The sequence below is a fragment of the Pseudorasbora parva genome, chromosome 1 (genome assembly GCF_024679245.1).
Source record: "Pseudorasbora parva isolate DD20220531a chromosome 1, ASM2467924v1, whole genome shotgun sequence".
Lineage (NCBI taxonomy): Eukaryota > Metazoa > Chordata > Actinopteri > Cypriniformes > Gobionidae > Pseudorasbora > Pseudorasbora parva.
In genome coordinates, this window is record NC_090172.1 from 3661858 (window position 1) to 3685833 (window position 23976).

General features: G+C 38.2%; 1 protein-coding gene across 2 annotated transcripts; it reads left to right on the forward strand.

Annotated features, from left to right (window-relative positions):
• Positions 1-595: 595 nt before the first annotated feature.
• Positions 596-20703, forward strand: cdhr5a (cadherin-related family member 5a). Of its 2 annotated transcripts, none has more exons than XM_067453450.1 (14): positions 596-758; positions 2121-2296; positions 3678-3740; positions 7540-7629; positions 7883-7969; positions 12293-12397; positions 12483-12689; positions 12768-12858; positions 12935-13032; positions 13107-13313; positions 13399-13512; positions 15083-15149; positions 15259-15441; positions 17940-20703. In XM_067453450.1, the coding sequence occupies exons 1-14, from the start codon at positions 668-670 to the stop codon at positions 18410-18412; spliced, it is 2052 nt and encodes a 683-aa protein (XP_067309551.1). In that variant the 5' UTR covers positions 596-667; the 3' UTR covers positions 18413-20703. The 2 variants fall into 2 exon arrangements, with proteins under 2 accessions (XP_067309551.1, XP_067309496.1); XM_067453395.1 differs by having other exon boundaries at positions 15259-15416; positions 17846-20703.
• The last annotated feature ends 3273 nt before the right edge of the window (positions 20704-23976 follow it).

Genomic DNA, 23976 nt, shown 5'->3' on the forward strand with positions numbered 1-23976 from the left:
AAAAATATTGTTGGTTTAACTTAAAAAAGTATGTTACCCAGTTGCCCGGTTGCAAATTAAAAATTTGAGTTGATACAATAAAGGAAATTGGTTTGCTAAATAGAAACTCAATATTATTGTATCTGAACCATGTGATAAATCATGAAAATAGCACAATATGGCATGTTTCACTGCGTCATCACAAATAAAACACACAATTACCCAATATGCTTACAAAATCTGTTAATGATATTTGAAGAAAGGTTGTCGATTCTCAAAACATTTTCATCGTATTAACTCAAAAAATTTATTTCAATGAACTCAAAGGCAACCAGGTAACTTTTTTTTTTTTTTTTACAGTGTAGAATTGATTTTTATGCATCCAGTCCTGCATTAAGTAAAGTTAGCATGTTTCACAGATTTCACACAGCCTCCCGTCCTGCAGTGGATTGACTAATACAAAATGACCCCTGAAAAACAGATGCAAGTATTTGGGTGGGTGGGAGCAGTCGACTGCTGGCAAGCTCTTTAGGCAATATATGACCGTAAGATGAAGTCACAAACATTGCGACTGGAGTCGACTCCCACTCATCGGGCAGCACAGTCAATGCTTTATGTGAAGAAGTACCAGCTGGTGCCACGGTCTCATAGTCCTCCATACTTATTTGTGTGCATCAGAAACTAGGAAATGGACATGCAGTTTAAGCGTAAATCCACGACTACCTTCTTCGGCTGTGTGTTTGCATTATTCCTTCCCAAAATCTGCTTTGCTGAGAAAAGTAAGTTACTCTTGTTTTAGATTTTAGATCAAAGTATTTGCTATTGTGTGTGGGTACGAGATGCATCAGTCTCTCTCTCTGTTGGTATTTCGTATGATGGAAGGGATTTCAGTGGCAATAAAAAGACGCCATGACTGTTCGTTATCATTGGACGAAAAGAATATAGAGGGTCAAAATGTCTAATGTTCAAAATACTTTCCTAAACAAACTGTGGCATCACTGTAAACAAACTGCCTCTTGAAATGGGTCACACTTTATATTAGGTGTCTTTACCATGTGCACACATCAAAATTAATAATAATAATAATAATTGTTAGATACTGTGAACACTGTGTTGATGTTATATTGCAAAACACAAGTGCTGCTATTGAGGTGGATATGAGTAAGGGTCAACAGTGTAGTTATAGATGTAATTACAATGTAATGTACTTATGAATAATTTAAATGTTAGTTACATGGTAGTTAAAGGGATAGTTCACCCAAAAATAAAAATTATCCCATGATTTACTCACCCTCAAGTCATCCTAGGTGTAAATGATGTTCTTTCAGACGAGCACAATCAGAGTTATATTAAAAATGTCCTGGCTCTTCCAAGCTTTATAATGGCAGCGAATGGGGGTCAAGATTTTAAAGCCTAGGGTACTCAGGTGTTTGCTATGCAGTTGCTATGGTACTCAGGGTGGTTGCTATGGCACTTGGGGGCGTTGTTAGGGTGTTGCTGTGTGGTTGCTAAGGTACTTGGGGTGGTTGCTAGGGTGTTGCTATGGTAATCAGGTGGTTGCTATGTGGTTGCTAGGTTGTTGCTATGCGGTTGCTAGGGTATTCTGGGTGGTTGCTATGGTGAGCTGGGTGGCTGCTTTGAAGTTGCTAGAGCGTTCTATGTGGTAGATGGATGGATGGATGGATGGATGGATGGATGGATGGATGGATGGATGGATGGATGGATGGATGGATGGATGGATGGATGGATGGATGGATGGATGGATGGATGGATGGACGGATGGATGGACTAATGGATGGATGGATGGACGGATAGATGAACAGATAGATAGATAGATAGATAGATAGATAGATAGATAGATAGATAGATAGATAGATAGATAGATAGATAGATAGATAGATAGATAGATAGATAGATAGATAGATAGATAGATAGATAGATAGATAGATAGATAGATAGATGGGGTCCCTACGCAACTCATGTAGTTTGTGTATAGGGAGGATCGGCTCGGACAACATCCTCCTTCTACTGTATTGTTAGCCAAGATATATTGAAAGCCCATATTGCCAGCAGTGAAGTACCCTTTTAAGACACTTGATATAAAGCGGGGCCAAATGTTCATATATGTTTTCTCTCTGCAGTTTGTACGGCCCCCTCCGAGCCTGTGACGATTAAAGAGAACAACACAGATGACACAGTTGTTGTTTATATTAACACAACAATAAAGGATGTAACGCTGAATCTCACAGAGAATCCTGGAAACGCTTTCTTTCTGAGAGGGTCAGAACTGGTGGCAAAGAAAGGCCTGGACTTTGAAGTAGGTTTATTTCATGACTTTCCATTGTCTCGTGTGCAATTTGAGGAACAAGACTAGGATGACCCTGCTGGAAAAGCTCAAACTTGCTTCAATCCGATTTTCTTCCTCAGTAAATATTTGTGTCTTTTTTTCCCAGGTCAAATATAGATGCATTTACTTGAGAAATGGGATGACTTAAGTCTAATAAATAACTGCCAGTGGCATCAAGACAAGAGATGACATGTTTAAATGGTTTCTAGCTCAGTCAGATCCAAGCTGGTAATGGATAATGTGTAATCGGATAATTGGCCAAATTACCAGCCAGTTCACCTAGTTTAAAGGATAACTCCGGTGAAAAATGACCCTAGGTGTAATTAACAGATATTTACCGAGTAGATCGTTCTCTGGGATGCGTTTTCATGAAATCGAACGTAAAGAGTTTTATCTCTAAAAGCAGATTAGCTTATAACGCTAGTCTATGGGCCCTATGGGGGTGAAATTAAATCGCTAGTTAATACCACTAACAAGGCTCAAAATAGCCTCACACTAACACGGCAGCATAATGAGGGTCCCTACATGCAAACCGAAGCACTGAGAACTTTGTAAGAGTACAAACAGTTTAATAAGAAGATACTTTATAAAGACAGTACATTACGCGTTTACAGAGGGCAGCCATCTTGGAAAACAGTCTCGACTCGTCGAGCGACGAACGCTGTGCTAAGTGATGAACTGTGACTTTGAATCTCATATGGGCCGCTGTTTTCGGAAGAAAGCACTGAACGCAACAGAAAAAATAAATAAATAAAAATAAAAATGTCCATGTAATTACATTTCACAAACTTAATTCCTATCAAACAGCACAGCGTTTGTGGATCGACTCGTCAAGACTGTTTTCCAAGATGGCTGCCGTCTGTAAACGCGTAATGCGCTGTGTTTATAAAGTATCTTCTTGTAACTGTTTGTACTCTTACAAAGTTCTCAATGCTTCGGTTTGCATGTAGGGACCCTCATTATGCTACTGTGTTAGTGTGAGACTATTTTGAGTCTTGTTAGTGGTATTAACTAGCGATTTAATTTCACTACTCTGTGCCCCATAGACAAGCGTTATAAGCTAATCTGTTTTTAGAGATAAAACTCTTTACATTCGATTTTCATGAAAACGCATCCCAGAGAACGATCTACTCGGTAACCATCTGTTAATTACCCCTAGGGTCATTTCTCACCGCAAGTGTCCTTTAAACCTGCTGGTGGACCAAACTGGACTGGCAACAAATCAGCTGCCATCTTCCCAATACCAGTTTGACCATCTTAAGCTAATATGGCTTTGGTTAAACATTAGGAAAATTTACATTGAAAGAACACAGAAATTTGATACTTCGGTTGATATTAACCTGTTTTCCAGACACTTTCAGGTCCTGAAGAGCTGACTGTCCAGGTCAGATGTAATAAAACTGGCTACAGAAGTGTAAGTTACTCACAAGTACAAATACAAGTGAATTAGTTATGTGCAGATGAATGTAAAACAAAAAGAGACTATTTGATCTAAGTGAAAATAGCAGCATTTTCTTTGTAATAAGTGTAGTGATATTATTTGCCCCTCAGTGTATTGTAGAATAAAACAGTATGCAATGATAATAACATAGTGAGTGTGTAAATTATTATATTTATTAAAATCATTAAATTGATATTGCCTTAAACCCTCCCTACACCTATTAACCCTTCCTGATAAACAGTGTATTCCTACTTTCTGGGGTTCTTCGGGTCAAAAACGACCTGAAGTGCTTAAAAAAAATTGTAGTTTCATCGGAATGGTCCGAAACTTGGTGACTTTATTGGTACTTTTTATATGAACACCCAGAAAAATTGGGGACAGGATTTGAACAATCTAAGTGGTCGTAAAAAAAATTGTAACACTCGGGGTCTTCGGGTCAAAAATGACCCCCATAGGAAAGAATGGGAAATTGGCAAAAATATGAAAATACAGAGTTTTTTGTGCATATAATCTACAAATCAGCCAGGATGCAGAGAAAAAGGACTTAACAGTGAAGGGGTGAATCTCTAAAACATTAAGAGTGCAAAACAGACACAAACACACGCACACACTGGTTCTGTGAATCCACTCTAGTGGTAAAAATGTGCTATTACATGATAAAAATGCTCAATGTGTCGACCAGATGGCACCAATAAAACTGAAAAATATGTTTTCATGAGGCCTAGGCTTGCCTCTAAAATGAAATACAGCTTTAATAAAAAATAATAATAAAAATTTATAAATCATTTTTTATTATTTTCAATGTGAAAAATGGGTCATAATTATTGCATAAATAATAATAATAAATCATAAAATTATCTAAAAAAGAATTTTTATTTTTCTAAAAAAGAAAAGAAAAAATATTGAAAACAAATATTTTTTTTGATTTTACCCACATTTTTTTAAATCTTAATTAGGCCTGAGTGTGACCCCAAAAATGAAAAACCCCAGAGGGTTAAATACCCGGTAGGTACTCTATTACCACTTTTCAAATATTTTCCTAATTTTTATTTAAACTAATCACCTTACCGATCTGATATGCGATGGGAAAAGTTAGAAGAAAGAGTTCAGACGGATTTTGTCAAATGTGACACTGATCCTGTTATCAGCAGACAGGTTTCTTTTGTAATTGTGTCAGATATTGGTGGGTGTAGTTTGTGTAAATGGCCTTTGCCAAGGTGGCAATAGACACTCTGAAACAGGCAAGTTCTCCAAACAGTCATTGCATTAGATAAAATGTGAAACCATGTGTCATTTATTTGAAAGAAAGATAGCACAAGCTCACACAAAAATGCTTTTTTTTTTAGATTTAAAATATTAAAAAACTGTAGAAAATGAAGACAAAAATTATTTCTTCACTTTGTTGTCAAACATTAGTGGAACATGTGTAACCGGTCCAACTTGACCCGCGCTGAGCAGGATTCGAACAGGTGTGTGAGTCGAGCGCCCTAATAAGGATGCTAAAGACTGCAGGCGCTTACATCTGTTACACGCCTATTGATCAGGGCTGGACTGGGGCTAAAACAGGGCCCTGGCAAACTCAGCACATCCAGCCCATGAGTTCCCTGTGAATGTTTTTGCTGGGGTTGGGGCCTTAAATTGGAGTGAGTAAATAAATAAAACTAGGACAAGGACAAATAATAATAGATATTATTGAATTTGCTGCAAATGCAGAGAAACTTAATATTGCTTTTTTTGACACGCAGAAATGCACTTGTCAGTAAAGCACTGGTAATTTTGAGCTAAGATGCAGTAAAGTAAATTTACTTCTTTTAAAGGTGCACTATGCAACTTTCCGTCCAGTGGAGGGCGCCTATTCAAAACAAATGTGTAGTTTGATGAAACAAAGTGTGAGCGCAGCATCTTGGGAGATGTGGTCTTCACATAACAGCCGGTGGAAAATAGGACTCGGGCATAAATCACGTTCATACATGCGGTTATTAACGTTACTGTAGTGTAAAGCAGTGCAGGACCAAGTGTTGTGGGGCTGAGTACGGCCGCTGGAGCGATTGTTAAACAAATTCCCGCCTCGCGAATACCGGGACTTTTATTATGACGGGACGGGACACATTCGCCGGGCGCCTGCACTGATCCGCTCTTCCGATTATGATTTTGAGGTAAAGCAGCTCTGTTTATCATATTAGATACATTTAAGTGTGTTTAAAACTATGTTATGACGTTACTCCGTGCGTTCATTTGTACACATTGCTGAGAGTAAAAAGCTCCTGTCAAATAAAAGCCAAAACCGAGGGTAGCGCAGATATGACGTGATTGACAGGCGACTCCCTCAATGCAATGCTGAAACGTCCCTGTCCTTAGTTAAAATAGCAATTTTCTCACAATTTACAAATAGTTGGAAACATCTGGGATATTGTAAGTACTCAACTGAACAAAATATATAACACTGGCCTAGTGATTTTTGGATATTTTACTGCAAAAATACTACATAGTGCACCTTTAAATGTTTGTAACTTAAATGTTGGTAACCAAGCAATTTTGGTTAGGCTACCATTTGAATATTGTATGAACAAAAAAAAACAGACTAAAAATATTTTATTTTATGTTACACAGAAATAAATTCATTTAGGTTTGGAATGACATCAGGGTGAAAAAATCCCTGAAAAAAGATCACATTTTGTGAGGGGAAAAAAATCATTTTTTGTTGTTGAAATACCCCCTTTCAAGAGTTAATACATAATTTAAGTAAGACACTGATATCTATCTTTCATGAGGCTATCAGTGAAATATTATTTAATAAAATGTAATTAGATCTATTAAAAAGTTCATAAAACATCCTTAATTCATGGGATCTAGGCTTTAAAGCTGTTTTAGACTGTGCTTTAGACTGTAGTTTAACTGTAGACCAGTTTCATTTAAATGTAAGATCATGATAGTCACCGGGGAAAAACATAGACTGTAAAACCTTGCTCCTCATTATATGGCTATATGGTTTCTAAATATATAAAACATATATAATAAACTATTATATTTGTAATAAAAAAAAATTGTAAACACCTGTCGAAAATACAAAAACAGCCTCTATAAAAAGTGAATTATATTCTGCAATATTAATTTAAGTAATAAAAGCAACAATTTTAATAAATGTGTTTCCTCCAAAACACCATATTTCTTCGCTGTTAGTAGCTGCAAGGTAAATTGTGATTGTGCTAAAGTGAAACGTTTGTGTGTATTGCTGTTTTCCACTTTACCTCGTCATGTATTTTAAATGCTCACGGCTGTTTTCAGCTGATTTACCACAGAACCTGTAATGTTCCCATATCACACGATTGTATAAAACAAAATTGGAAGTCAAAGTGCCGTTCGCACGATTGTCAGCGTCTGCGCTGTGCGGGTATTCGCCTTTTACAGTTCCATGCGCTTAAATAAATAAATAAATAAATAAATAAATAAATAAATAAATAAATAGAAAAAAGCGCCGAATATGGAGGGGAGGTCTCTCTCACTTTGACCTGTCAATTTAGAAGACAAACCAATAGGCCGCTGTCGCTGCATGACATGTCAGTGGCACACACACAAAAAAACCTATCGTAAAGACATGTATGTAGGCTACACAATAAGTGCATTGTATCAAATGATTAATTACAATGTTAGTACATAGTAGTTAAGGCCACATTATTTAAAATGGGTCCTTCTCTTTTATTTTTTCTAACATCTAGCCAGCTGTTACATCTGTCGTTTTGACCTTTCATATTCATATTCATTTTATCTACAGATCACTCTGATTGTGATTGTGCGAGTTGAGAATATCAATGACAACCCTCCGACATTTGAACAGAGCGAGTATATACTTAACGTAAATGAGGTGAGAGCATGTTATTCAACGTTTTTTCCTAGTAAGACATTTTCTAAATAATTATTGTTGGTCCTAAACAACGTGTACTTACTGTAAAAATGTGGCCTAAACAAATTCTATTCAGGAGTTCTATAGGGTTTGGTTTAAAAATCACAGATATGCACATCATAATTCAGACAGCCAACAGTTTCTAGACCAACTGTCAATTTAAGAATGTTGTCATTCTAGTCCATAAATGTTACGTTTTGTGTGCATTGCACAGCTTACACCGGTTAATACCAGCATTGCCCGGATTGAAGCGATCGATGATGATTCTGAGGTTCTGTATTATTCTATGGAACCAACTCTGGTAAGTAACCAATTCCTTTTATCTTATGAGAAGATTAAAACAATTCCAAAAGCAGTTCACCTAAAAATAAGTCAGACATCATTCACTCATGCTCACATCATTTCAAACCCACAAGTTTCTTTCTTCTATAGACCGCAACAGAAGTTTAGCAGAATGTCCAAGCTGCTCTTTATCATTTAGTGAAAGAAACCAAAAAAAAAAAAAAGAAAACCAAGAAAAGAAAAAGACAAAAAAGAACTGCAAAAGCATTATAAACATGACTACACTCTAAAAAATGTTGGGTAAAAACAACCCAAGTTGGGTTGAAAATGGACAAACACAGAAATTGGGTTGTTTGAACCCAGTGAATGGACCCATTCAAACAACCCAATTTCTGGGTTTGTCCATTTTCAACCCAACTTGGGTTGTTTTTACCCAACATTTTTAAGAGTGTAGTGGGCTATTTACAAGGTCTTCGAAGTATATGATGGTATACATTATGTGTGCTGTGTATTTTGAATTTAATATTTACACATTTATGTATATTTACAATAAATATTTACTCCCCAATATTTAGTTTGACATTTAAAATATATATTTTAAAGCACATGTATTGTTTTATACAAATAAAAAAATCTGTATTTGAAAACAATGGGTATTTTATTTATTAAAATAATGGCTTGAATAAAAATAAAAATTTAACTCAACTGTTGGGTTACTTTTAACCCAACTGTTTTGTAACCCAATGCATTGGGTTAAAATAACCCAACGTTGGGAAGGTGCTATACCAACCCACAGTTGGGTTACGTGTTGGGTTATTTTTAACCCAACGTTTTTAAGTGAGTATACGTATATGAATCTGAGAGATTTCTGTCCCTCCATTGAAAGTTAATTCACCCAAACATCAACTTAGGTAAATGCTTTAAATTGTTCATAATGTAAAAAATGTAATGCGAACATAATCAATGCAAACACATTAAAAGTGTCAAAGTGTTGGGTAAATGGATCTTTAATAGAGGGACTGAAAGTTTCAAAGTCTTATGGATTAAGAAGGCATGAGAGTGAGTGATTGATGGGAGAATTTTCATGATTGGTTAAACTGTCATTAGGTCATTATTTGCTGAAAATCAAACATGGTCCTTCAAGGTGCATTATGTCCGGTCTGATGTAAATGATGAAAAGTTCCATTGGCTCTCATATGGCTGGTGAGCAATTCCAACAGTTATGTTTAAAAATTTTCATGCTTGAATGAGAATTAAGAGCTATTGTTTTGGATCAGTATGAGTAAAGCTGGGTTCATGCTGTATGATTTGGCCATCTGAGACACATTTTCAGAATCCTAAAAGATTCATCTGATCCTAGGCTAAAATCTAAAGTCTTTGATCGCTAGTTTTACATGTTCGCCAACAGGCAACTAATTGTTGAGGAGGAAGCCTGCTCCACACAATCTATGTCTGTCCAAATCCTGCCGGCCCAAATTCCTCCAGTGGATCACTGCAGATCAAGAGACCCAGCTTATGCCGCAATGGAGCCAGAGCCAGCAGCCTCGAGTCTGAGGTCCCGGCTGACCAAGTATGTGAGCCGGTCATTACATCCTTGCCAGTGGGAATATTAGTGGAGCTGGAAGAAGAGGAGTGTCTGATAGACTGGGGAGATGGAGATAGCACTTCCCACCATGATCCATGAACCGCTTCTGCCTCTAGAGGTCCCTTCCATCATAGAGTGTTTTTTATCATCGCTAGTCCTGTCTTGCACAACTGTTTGTTAATTGTTGCTGGTCTCGTCCAGCTCTTCCAGTCACCTCTGGCATGGGGATTCCCTGGCTCCGCTTCTCCCACTGTCAACTCCTCCATGGGTCCTCCCACCATCAATGCCTGCAAAGGTTCTTCCACTATCAACTCCTCCATGGGTCCTCCCACCATCATCTCCTCCATAGGTTCTTCCACTGTTAGCTCCTCCATGGGTCCTCCCACCATCATCTCCTACATAGGTTCTTCCACTGTCAGCTCCTCCATGGGTCCTCCCACCATCTTCTCCTCCATAGGTTCTTCCACTGTCAGCTCCTCCATGGGTCCTCCCACCATCTTCTCCTCCATAGGTTCTTCCACTGTCAGCTCCTCCATGGGTCCTCCCACCATCATCTCCTCCATAGGTTCTTCCACTGTGAACTCCTCCATGGGTCATCCCACTATCAACCACTATCCACTATCAATTATCCACTATCAACTTCCATCAACTCCTCCATGGGTCCTCCTACTATCATGTCCTCCATATGTCCTCCCACCATCTCCTCCTACATGGGTCCTCCAACTATCAACTCCTCAATGGGTCCTCCCACCATAAATGCCTGCATAGGTTCTTCTACTATCAACTCCTCCATGGATACTCCTACCATCAACGCCTCCATGGGTCCTCCCACCATCAATGCCTCCATGGGACTTCCCACCATCATCTTCTCCATAGGTTCTTTCACTGTCAACTCCTCCATATGTCCTCCCACCATATTCTCCTTCATGGGTCCTCCCACTATCTCCTCCTTTATGGGTCCTACCACTATCAACTCCTCAATGGGTCCCCCCACCATAAATGCCTGCATAGGTTCTTCCACTATCAACTCCTCCATGGGTCCTCCCACCATCAACGCCTCCATGGGTCCTCCCACTGTCAACTCCTCCATGGGTCCTCCCACCATCAATGCCTGCATAGGTTCTTCTACTGTCAACTCCTCCATGGGTCCTCCATGATAGTCCTCCCACTATCAACTCCTCCATGGGTCCTTCCACCATCATCTCCTCCATCGGTCCTTCCACTATCTCCTCCTTCATGGGTCCTCCCACTATCAACTCCTCAATGGGTCCTCCTACCATAAATGCCTGCATAGGCACCTACCATCGATGCCTGCATAGGTTCTTCCACTATCAACTCCTCCATGGATCCTCCTACTACCTCCTCCTCCATTGGCCCTCCCACTATCACCTCCTCAATGGGTCCTCCTACTATCTCCTCTTCTTCCACTATTCTTCCACTATCAACGCCTCCATGGGTCCTCCCACCATCAATGCCTGCATAGGTTCTTCCACTATCAACGCCTCCATGGGTCCTCCCACCATCAATGCCTGCATAGGTTCTTCCACTATCAACGCCTCCATGGGTCCTCCTACCATCAATGCCTGCATAGGTTCTTCCACTATCAACGCCTCCATGGGTCCTCCCACCATCAATGCCTGCATAGGTTCTTCCACTATCAACTCCTCCATGGATCCTCCTACCACCTCCTCCTCCATTGGCCCTCCCACTATCACCTCCTCAATGGGTCCTCCCACTATCTCCTCTTCTTCCACTATTCTTCCACTATCAACGCCTCCATGGGTCCTCCCACCATCAATGCCTGCATAGGTTCTTCCACTATCAACGCCTCCATGGGTCCTCCCACCATCAATGCCTGCATAGGTTCTTCCACTGTCAACTCCTCCATGGATCCTCCTACCATCTCCTCCTCCATTGGCCCTCCCACTATCACCTCCTCAATGGGTCCTCCCACTATCTCCTCTTCTTCCACTATTCTTCCACTATCAACGCCTCCATGGGTCCTCCCACCATCAATGCCTGCATAGGTTCTTCCACTATCAACGCCTCCATGGGTCCTCCTACCATCAATGCCTGCATAGGTTCTTCCGCTGTCAACTCCTACATGGGTCCTCCCACCATCTCCTCCTCCATGGGTCCTCAACCATCAATGCCTGCATAGGTTCTTCCACTGTCAACTCCTACATAGGTCCTCCCACCATCTCCTCCTCCATGGGTCCTCCCACCATCAATGCCTGCAAAGGTTCTTCCACTGTCAACTCCTCTATGGGTCCTCCCACGATCAACTCCTCCATGGACCCTCCCACCATCAATGCCTTCATACGTTCTTCCTCTGTCAACTCCTCCATGGGTTGTTCCTCTCTCAACACCTCCATGACTCCACCATGGTTTCTTCAGCTGGCAATCCTGCCTGGTTTCTTGCCCTGTGCCAGACCCTTGTCCACTTTCAGAGCTCTCAGCCTCCCTCCCTCATATCATCAGTTACGGCACGAGGACACCCCTTCCCTCCCCGCACCTTCTTTCACGTTCTGCCTATTTGTGCACAATGCTTCGTTGTTTGCTCCCTTTGATCTGTTTTGATTTATTCAATAACCTACTCTGTTATTTTAAACTACTATCTTCATCTTCTTCAGACATTAAAAGTTACACTGACAAGCAACAATCGTAAAGGACTATTATAACTCGTACATTGTGCACCTGACTTTAATGACATATATTTTCTTGAACTATTCCTTTAATATAACCGTTCCTTTACAGAACAGATACTTCAGACTTGAGACCATGTATACGCCAAACATCCTTGTGAACAAGGTTTTAGATTACGATGTCATCCAACAGGTGAAATTGATCTTGTATGCGCAGGTACGTGAAATGGTATTGTTAAATTTGAATTTAAAAACGTTAAAAGTTCTCTCCTGATCTCATGTTTAAGTCTTGACTCCAACAGGATACTCCACTGGCATCACAACATACTCCAATGCCATCACCACCAGGCGAACGCTCCTTCACAGCTACAGCAACCATCACCATCAATATTAAAGACATTGACAACCGTCCTCCATGGTTTCAACCATGTACAAGAGTAACCACTGGAACTGCCAAAATCTGCCTGAGCCTGGGCTACAGGGGCAGGGTGAACTTAACTGAAAAACAGGTGCATTATCATTCATATTAAGAGCATTGTTAATAAATGTAAGGCTGTATTTCAAATCATACAACATGAATTTTCCAGGAAGGAGCCTTGCAATTGCAGCCAGGTCCAGTGTATGCCAGAGATGGAGATAAAAGCAGAAATGAGGAGATAAGCTATAAAATTGTTCGAGGTATTAAAGCGTTTTTCATAAAATAGCTGTTGTCTTTCAATGAACCCCACAAGCTATAACTTCTGTAATTGCCTAGGAAATGAAGACAACATATTTCAGATTGATGAGAACTCTGGAAACATATCCATGCTGAAACCAGCAGATATAGCCGGCCCAATCTCCCTCTTAGTTTTGGTGAGTTTCTTGTACATATTATAAAGACTCTGAGAAGTCTAGTCTACTTTATCTTCTTTATCTGTCCTTCCTAGGCATCCCAGGTATTAAACAGAGATCAGTTTGCCACCACTTCAGTCACCATTGATGTAATGAAAAAGAGCAGAAATCCTCCAAGGTTTGAGAAGGAACGATATGATGGGTATGTTTACAGTAGTTCAGGGCCTGAAAACATGGTGCTACGGGACAGGACGTCCAACAGACCCTTCAGAGTCAGAGCAAGGGATGAAGATTTTGCAAGTGTGAGTTTTAATTTTAAATTTATGGTCACCCATAACAGGAAGCACATTTAATAAGAGCTTGCCAGTTTCTCCCTTTATTTTTCAGGGAATCAATCCTGACATAAGATATGAAGTGCAATACAGCAGCTATGTCAATATCACAACAGATGGGTTTATACTTTTGAAGAAAGCAGTTCGGACTGATTCCTTCGCTTTGCAGGCAAGTAGATATGCATCTTGAGGATATTTTAACCACAGCATAGTTGATAGCAGTTGAAATCAGTCTACTTTTACAGTTACATATGATGTCCTAACCAGACAAAACTGGTTTCAGCAAGTAATTTCGCAGAATAAGATTTTCATTGTACCGTGTGACGACTGTCTCCTGACAATAAAGTTTGAATTTAATTGTTTGAATTGAATAATTTGTCAAACTTCACTGAAAACACAGCATTTACCAAAGCTTTTACCTCTATCATTTTATCATGTCACGTCTGGTTAATGAAAGACTGACATATAGGCATAAATAACTACTATACTGAAAAAAGATTGGCGAAAGATTTACTTTAAAAAAAGTTTCACTCAGAAATTTTGAGTAAAACACAACAAAGAAAACATTGAATTAAGTGTGAAATTTTGAAGTAGACAGACTGAAAAAGTGTTTTCTTGTAAAACAAACCTCAGTAATGTTTGTTTTATTAACAACTTAGAAAAATCTTTACAAAAAAATTAAATAAAATAAAGTATTACAAAACACTTGCTGATATAGAGGTTCTTTACAGTGTATGTACTTACATAAAAAATATAAATTAAAATAAAATAAAATCAGGTTATACTTTATTTTTAAGTGATGCAGTTACATTGTACTAACTCAAATAAGTACTGAGTAATATTAATTAACTATATGAACTTACTATAGAGTTGTGGTTAGGATTAGGGTTTGGTTTAGGGTTAGTTACTTGTAAGAATGCATAATTTACTTTTATTACTATAGTAAGAACATGTAGTATCGTACAACTACGTCACCTTAAATAAAGTTTAAAATAAAATAAAATAATAAAATAATGTTGTATCGCAAAACATTGAGGTCATAATATTTTTTCCTTAATTATGACTTTTTACAAAAATGTTTTTACTAAAATACTTTTTACTTATATCAAAACAACTTGCATAACTTATTTACTTACATCAAAAAATTACAAAAATAAATAAAACAACAAAAACAAAAATTAAATAAATAGAAAATAATATTATTTGATATTGCTATTGAGGTCATAATATTGTTTTACACTGTTTGTACTTACATAAAAATAAAATAAAACAATACAATAGAATAAAAATACAAATACAAATTAACTAAATAAAAAATATTATTATTTTGTATTGCTACTGAGGTCATAATATTTTTTTTATTATGTACTAATAAAAAATGTAACATAAAAATAAAATAATTTAATAAGAAAAAAATAATAGGAAAATGATTAATAATGTCTATGTTGTATTGCAAAACCCTTGCTACTGAAGGTCATAATCTTTTATGTATGTAAAATTAATTGATTAAATAAAGAAAGAAAGTCTATGTTGAATTGCATAGTTATGTACATAGTTTGTACATTGTTAAAAGACACTTAGATTTAAGGTTAATTCTTGTTGGTGCAACCCACCCTTTATATAAAATAGGTCCAAAAGACTTCCGGTCACTTTTTCGCTGCAAACTGCTGTCAGTGTTAAAGTTGAAATCTTTGACATATAAGTCTGAATTTGATAAAAAATTTTTTTTTTATGACCAGATTCGGGCAGTGGATGTGTCCACTGGGGAGTCAGGGACAGCTGCTCTCTCTGTGACTGTAATACCACGTAAGTTTTCCTAGTAAATGTAAATTATACAGTTTAACCTGAAAGTTATAATATTTGTCCTGCATGCTGGCTGTCTATAACGTTTCTCTTCGCACACCCATGATGTCAGCCGCGGGGGTCCAGTCGCAGGACGAGAGTTACCGTGCAGGAGACATGGCTTTGCTGGGCTTTGTAATGGCCGCTTTACTGGTGCTCTGCCTCATTGTGATTGGCTATCTCATATCCCGTGTCAAGAAGGGGAATCCTGACGCGTTCAAGTTGTCTGAGGTCAGCATCTTCTCGTCAAAGCTCAGTGAGTCCAGCTCTGAGTGTCCACTTTGTAAAAGAACTGAGGCTTAATCCGTAATTATCAACCTGGTCTCATTGGAAAAACGTACCTGTGTACCTAGGTACATATCGCGACAGTTTCAAAGTGAAATGTCCACTGGGTGGCGCTAAAAGCTTAGTTTTTTTCCGGAACAGATGTGCGTGAATCTGGCATTTTTAGTTATATTGGTTTTTTAACATACACCCACACTAAACACTAAACCTACCCAATAGTGTTAACAAAAGCAAATGTGACAAAAATAAGATTGTATCCCTGTTAGAGCACTGCACGGGCCTCAAATCTAGGCCCTAGCCCGGCCCTGGCCCGAGACGCTGAGGCCCTAGCCCGGCCCGTGTCCGACAGCTTATCAAAATTCTTGGCCCGAGTCCGACTGGAGCCCGTTTTTTTTTTTTTTTTTTTTTTACATTATTGCAGCCATTAAAATAGTTCTGTTTTGTTTTTAATGTCAAAGTAGTTATATTTTGTTTTGTTTCTTTATTAAGTTAATTTAGACAAATGTTTAGAGCATTTTTTTGTTTGTTAAATTAAAGTTTTAATTTTTTTAAGTGACGACCAAAAGCGGCCAGCGGCCGACAGTGAGTTTACCGCATATTAAATCTATTTAGTCTCTCAAATCAACTCTTGACTTGTCTTGCCTATAATAAAATCCATAAAACACTTCAAGCATCACAATGTTAGTTAATTTCGCCAACTATTACCACCAGTAGCCTAAAAGGCATTTTTGACGAGCTGAGGCAGGCTGATTCTGCTCGCGGCTCTCGCAAACGGAGCTAAACAAATAAAATAAAAAAAGCACATGCAGGTTGTCTTATAGCCTACCTTACACCTACGCAAATGAATATAAATCCCATCTTCAATTCCCGTGGTATATGCTCATTTAACGGAGTTTACAGCAACGCAAGCAAAAGATTCAAGATGCATTTTATTCAGCAGCTTATTTCAGATTCAAAGATCACATAAGAGAGAGCGACCTAAGCGCACTGGTAAGATAATGATCTCATTCATCTCATTCATTTTTGTTGAAGATGATGGTGTTTTTGACTATCTTAGACTTATTTTAAGTTTCATTTACGGCCATTTGCGTTGGCTTGCATTAGTCATTTGCTGCGATGCGTGTTGCAGCACCATCATATCTATCTGACTACAACATATAGCCCATAACACATTGTGACACATAATGACATTTTCATGTTTGAAAGTCTGTAACATAAATGCAGATAGGCCTAATTGTAATAATAAAAAACAACATAATTATCGACTTTGAAATATTAAACCAGTCAATACAGAACAAAATATTCTGTAGCCTTTTGCCGTCAAACCCATGGATATGGCATGGGCCGGCTACTGCTGACGTTGTCTTTGCTGTATCAATAGGCAATATATTTATATTTAACATGAAGTATAGGGCTTCCCTGTATATTAATAGCAGCAGACGCCCCGCGGATGACACGCAACAGAAACGCCACGCTCACACCACGCTTGCAGTGCTGCTGCTGCTGGCGCGGACTCTGAACCTATGCTCTGAACACTGTGCGAGCCATCTTGACAGTGTCGTTAGCTATTATGGTCTCGTGTTGTTTCCACCAGCGCAGAACAAATTTTTCCTTTTAATTGATAAAATAAATATAAAACGAAGGAGATGCCTAAAAAAGGCCCGAAGCCTGGCCCGCGTTTTAGGTATGACGTTAAAATTGGCCCGAAGCCCGGCCCTAGGGGCGTAAAAAAGTCGGGGCCCGTCGGGCTCGGGCATAAATGCAGGGCTTTAAGAGAGAGAGAGTTTGTGTGCACATGTATGTTTGAGTGTGTTTTAAGTACAATTACAAAGCAATTAATTGGTTTTGTTTAACTCTGAAACAATTTTCGAGTTGCGTTGTGGTAAAAATAGCTACGGGTAACACCAGCTGATTGAGGAGTGCAACCATTCCACGTCATCAACCTCAAACGCAAACAAGATGGCGCCGCCCATGGTCCAAATATAAAATCTATTTTTTAAATAACGTAGATCTTTCATGGGTTTTCTACTACATATTTCAGTAGGAGACATAATTTATGTTATATTAAGCCATACAAGTCTCAACACCTGGGGATCCCTTTAATAGGTCAGAAAATGCGAACATTTGGAGCTGGTTAAGTGACGCATACTCCAAAATGTATTCGTTTAAAAATAAAAATAAAAGTTAAAAAAGACTGCTGTTTTACTGCCTCTAGTGTTCATTTCACTTTGAAACTGTCGCGAAATCTTGTGGTACGTATTTTTTGGTTTGCAAAAACGTTGCAACGCAGCTACATTTTGCCAATGAGACCAGTTTGGTAATTATGTAGTACAGCAATAATGAAATTGTGAGATTAACCCTCTGCCCTCATTCAGTGTTTAGGGTCATGCTTGAAGTTTACTCAGCCCCCTAACAGGCCAAGACCAAGAGATAGCATGCAGTTCACCAATGATGGTTTCTTGAATGAAGGAGACACAGGGAGATCCAGATCCAGGCGAGCCGAACTGAGAGAAAGGAGACTGGATGCAGTTCAAGCGGCGAGGGTGCGAGTGATTCCCCGCGAGAGAACGAGGCACTGCAGCTCCTGTGGACTCCAGACCAATTCCAACCATTCGCACCACAGTCCAGCCGTCCAAACCAAAGGGAAGGCCAACAAGTATAGAGTAAAATCCATTCTGGCTAAAGAGAGGAGGAAGGATGACCGACACAAGAGCGTTTGGTTCAAGGAGAGCGAGGATTCTTCGGATATCGAGGTGGAGATCATCCCTGACACTATAGGGCTTAAGCCTGAAGAGGACGTGGAGAGAGTCGAAGGGGAGTTTGCTTCCCCTCCACCAGAAAAAAGTGAAATGGAGCTGGGGGACTTGACAATGTTGAACATACAGGACTTGAGTAGCAGGGAAACTTCTGACGGACTGAACACAGACAGAAGAGATCCGTGAGGAACCAGCGGAAGAGCTCTTTGCTCGTCAGAGACTGAGTTCAGTTTTTCAGTTCGGCTGCAATAATATGTCTTCGTAAAAATAAAACCCGGTTCAGTTGAGATGTGATTAATAGCAACCCGGACAGCAGCATAGTATCGGCTCACATCTGATTCGTGTGGAATCTGGTATTTATGGTTAAGTTTAGGGTTAGTAACTTAATTAATTAGTAATTATGCATAATTTACTGTTATTACCATAGTAAGTACAATTACACTCTCAGAAAAAAGGTACATTGCTGTCACCGGGCCGGTACCCTAAGGTACAAAACCAGAACGGTAATAATATGTACCTTTAAGGTACTAATACACACTCTTAAAGTACTGATATGTACCTTTAAGGTACTAATACACACTCTTAAAGTACTGATATGTACCTTTAAGGTACTAATACACACTCTTAAAGTACTGATATGTACCTTTAAGGTACTAATATGCACTCTTAAAGTACTGATATGTACCTTTAAGATACTAATATGCACTCTTAAAGTACTGATATGTACCTTTAAGGTACTAATATGCACTCTTAAAGTACTGATATGTACCTTTAAGATACTAATAGGCACTCTTAAAGTACTGATATGTACCTTTAAGGTACTAATATGCACTCTTAAAGTACTGATATGTACCTTTAAGGTACTAATATGCACTCTTAAAGTACTGATATGTACCTTTAAGATACTAATAGGCACTCTTAAAGTACCCTTTAAGGTATTAATATGTACCATTTAGGGGTGAGTAAGGTACAAAGATGTACCTTTTCACTTTTATAGGGTACGGCCCCAGTGACAGCACTGTAGCTTTTTTTCTGAGAGTGTAGTAGCGTGCAAATATGTCTCCTTAAAATAAAATAAAATAAAGTTGAACAAACCATTAGGCAAAACCTAGCATGTTTGGTATTGTTGTACTCGGCAAGGATCCAGGAATCTAAAGATGTGACTCCTGCTAGAATAAGTCAACAAAATCCAAAGTTATACGCATGTGAATGTTTGATTTGACAACTAGGTGGCGCTGGCTTGAAACTTGTCAGGCTTCTTCAGTGCATCGCGCCGATAACCCTTACAGAGTTTCGTAAAAATACACTAATATGATTTTACTACAAAATACAAAATGGCCGCTTGACAAAATGGCTATCATTTGACTCAGCATGCCACTCCGAATCTAACGAGAGCACTTTTATGATTTTTGGGCAAACCGTTCAGAAGTTAAAAGCAACTATTTATCATATCTCCAGACTATTAGGTGGCACTGCGCCCAAATGCAGCATGTAGCCTCAAGTCGTGTTTGTGATGGTCTTTAAGTTTGGTCAGAATATGATAAAGTATTACGAAGATACAGCTTTATGTCTAATTTTGCAAGCACACCAGGACATTTGTTTGTGAAATATTCAAAAACACTTGAATTCCATAACTTTTTGTTGGCATTGTCTGAAGTAATCTGGTTCAAGTTTTGCGCAAATCAGTTTAAACTTTCTAGAAGAAGTTTGAAAAAGTTTTTTTGGGCGGAAAAATTTGGCAGGAAATTGCCATATTGCCAAAAATGACGCTATAGGGTTCACAGCCCTTGCGATTCAAGGTATTAGTGCAACTTTGGACAGTTTGTGGCGCTTGAGAGATTGAGTTAGGGATTCCATATTGCTATGGTGACATTTCAGACTGTCCTCTATCAGTGTACCAAATTTCATAACTTTCCCACAAGCATTTCTATGGGCGGCCATAGACTCAAGAGTAGAAGAGGAAGTAAAAGAAATATAGCTGCAACCAGGAATTATCGGGGACAAGCACAACTGAAGTAAACAAGCAAGCTAGCAGTAGACCAGCTGCAAAAAATGAGTAAAGACATTTGGAGAAAATATTACGCAAAAAGGTTTAAAACCCTTAAATGCATAGAACTGTATAGAGCCAATTTCATGTTTTGTTCAATTATAGCGCCACCAACTGGAATCCATGTGTACCAGATGTGGGCTGGAACTGGGCCAACACTATGTTGATGTCTGGGAAAATACTGACACATTTAGTGACCAATATATGTTAATGATGATGCATTTTTTCCATTGTGTGATTTATGCGTGCTAAACTAAAATGTGAACGTAATGTGTCTATAATTTAAGAAAACAATACTTATTGAATTCAATGTTGGCTTTCTGCTTTATTTAACGTCAGCTGTTTCTAAGAATAATACACTGTTAAATAGTGTTTTGTATTATGTAAATTATTATGTGGGGGGAAAAAAGCTAAATAAAGCAAATCTGAACCATTCGAAAAAGTATCCAAACTTGATGTGATGAATATTAATGAGAAACCAAAACTAGTCAGTTTAACATATTTAACATGGCTATATCACAGTTTTAAGATTATTTAGATGTTTGGACTAGAAACAAGACAAGTAAGAAAAGCATTTTTTGCAGTGTAGATAAAAACAATAAGGCTCTTCACCAGCACTGTACAAAAATTATATGATCAATAAGTAATGACAACATATGTTTTTACGCTCATCAAAATAAGTTAAGCAATTTTACCTTTTTTTATTTTTCTAAATTAAACAAGAGAACTCTTTTTTTTTTTTTAAAAGGGATCCCCTGGTGTTGAGACTTTTATGGCTTAATATAACAAATTATGTCTCTCACTGAAATATGTAGTAGAAAACCCATGAAAGATCTACGTTATTTAAAAAATCGATTTTATATTTGGACCATGGGCGGCGCCGTTTTGTTTGCGTTCTAAGTTTGGAAAACGCAAATAAAAAAAGAAAGTAGTGATTTCTAAATTTACTTTGACTTGTATTTCATTGCAGACAATATGAACACAAAATATTTCATGTTTGTCTGGTCAACTTCATGTCATTTGTAAATATGCATCCTTTCCTGTCATTCAGACCTGCAACACATTTCAAAAAAAGTTGGGACAGGAGCAATTTAGGGCTAGTAATGAGGTAAAAGGGTTAAATAATGATGTGATTTGAAACAGGTGATGTCAACAGGTGATTGAAATTATGATTTGGTACAAAAGCAGCATCCAAGAAAGGTCTAATCCTTTAGGAGCAAAGATGGGCCGAGGATCACCAGTTTGCCAACAAATACGTGAGAAAATTATTGAAATGTTTAAAAACAATGTTCCTCAAAGAAAGATAGGAAGAGATTTGGATATTTCACATTCAACAGTGCATAACATAAATTACAAGATTCAAGGAATCTGGAGGAATTTCAGTGCGTAAAGGACAAGGCCGCAAGCCTAAGCTGAACAACCGTGATCTCCGATCCCTCAGGCGGCACTGCATCAAGAATCGTCATTCATCTAGAAGCGATATCACCACATGGGCTCAGGACTACTTTGGCAAACCTTAGTCAAGTACCACAATAGGTAGTTACATCCACAAATGCCAGTTAAAACTGTACTGTGCCAAAAGGAAGCCTTATGGTAACAGTGTCCAGAAGCGCCGTCGACTTCTCTGGGCTCGGAGGCATCTGGGATGGACCATCACACAGTGGAAATGTGTACTGTGGTCAGATGAGTCAGTATTTTTTGGGAGGAATGGTGTGCTCCGGACCAAAGAAGAAAAGGATCATCCAGACTGTTACCAGCAACAAGTCCAAAATATGATGATATGATATGATATATACTTTATTGTCAGACAAGTCTGAAATTTTTCTTGCACAACAGTATCTATGTTTACAGCAACACACATACATTAAACATCGACATACACTTAATCCACCTTCTCCATACTGTGAATTTTTACCTTAGTGATTTATTCAACTCTAAGGTAGCCTGATACACAAAAGAGTGTTTCAGCCTCACTTTGTTAAATCTTGGGACTCTATACCTCCGATTTGATGGTAACAATTCAAATTCATTATGTAGGACATGCTTAGGGTCAGAAACCATATTATTAGCCAGCCTTAACAAGTTTTTATAATAAGCTGAATCATAAAGCTTCTCAAGGGGCTGACCTACAATTTTTGAACAGATTTTTATCTGATTAAACAACTTTGTTTTTGACTTAACTGACAGACTCCTATACCAGATAGAGTTGCAGTATTGCAGTATACTCATTATAACGGACCTAAAGAACAGCAGAAGAATCTGTTTTCTTACTCCAAATGACCTAAGACGACGAAGAAAATAAATTCTCTGCTTGGTTCTTTTACAGAGAGAGTCAATATGATCTTTCCAGGATAACATCTCATCAATCATAACTCCTAAATACTTATATCCTTTAACCTGTCTGATTTCTTCATTATGGATAAAAACAGGCATTAATTGAGTGTCAGATGTTGGACAAAATATAATCTCCTCCGTTTTACTCGTATTAATGACAAGAGCATTATTCTCGCACCACTCTATCAGTTTAGTCACACCCTGTTGATGAAAATCAGGACTGTCACAGTTATTCAACACAGATATTAAAACAGTATCATCAGAATACTTTAACAAATACTGATTTAACATGTCCGTACGACAGTCATCTGTATACAAGGTAAAAAGTACGGCTGAACTTACACAGCCTTGTGGTACTCCGACATTAGTTGTGATAGCAGATGACATTGTTTTATTTACTTTGACTCTTTGAACTCTCTTAGTGAGAAAAGATATATACCAGTGAATTAGGTATGGATTTACACTCAACTGTACAAGTTTTGACACCAGTATGTCAACCTGTATTGTGTTGAAGGCAGATGAAAAATCCATAAATACAGTTCTTACGGTTGTTTTCGGTTTATCTAAATGTTTAGAGATTATATGCACTAAAGCAGCCACTGCATCTTCAGTACTACAGCCTTTCTTATAGGCAAATTGCCAGGGATCTAATTTATCTTTAACCATCAGAACTAAATGCTGGAGCAATATTCTTTCTAGACATTTTCCAATCACTGAGGTAAGGGCTATTGGTCTATAATCTTTATGTTCTCTTGGACAGGAAATTTTAGGTAATGGTTTTATGCAAGCGGTTTTCCATATCACAGGTTCAGTAAGTGTGTCTACTGAAGTTTGAAATACTGGTTGCCACACCGGAGCCAACTCATGTGCAAAATTCTTTAGCAGACCTGCACTACATCCATCTGGACCAACTGCTTTTTTTGTATTAATAGACAAAAACATTTTTCTAACTTCCTCAACCTCAATAACAATTCTGTCCAATAATGCTGGAATTGTATCTCTTATGTCCTCAGTATTGTCATATTTATCTTCAAATCTGGTAAAAAAGCTGTTCAGTTCATTCCCAAAACAAAGTTCATTATCAGTTACAATTAATTTGTTTGAGGAGACCAATCCAGTCATTGATTTCATAATATCCCAAACCTTTTTGGTATTACTAGTCTTAAAGGCTTCCTCCAAACGCCTCTTATGAACTTCTTTTGTTTCCTTTAATTTAGTTTTTAACTCTCTTTCTGTTTGTTTAAGTGCCCTGATATCCTTATTCTTAAAAGCTAATTTCCTTAAATTAATAACTTCTTTAATATCCTTGGTCACATATGACTTATTATTTGGATACACTTTAATTTCTTTAGTGGGTATGACCAGCTCC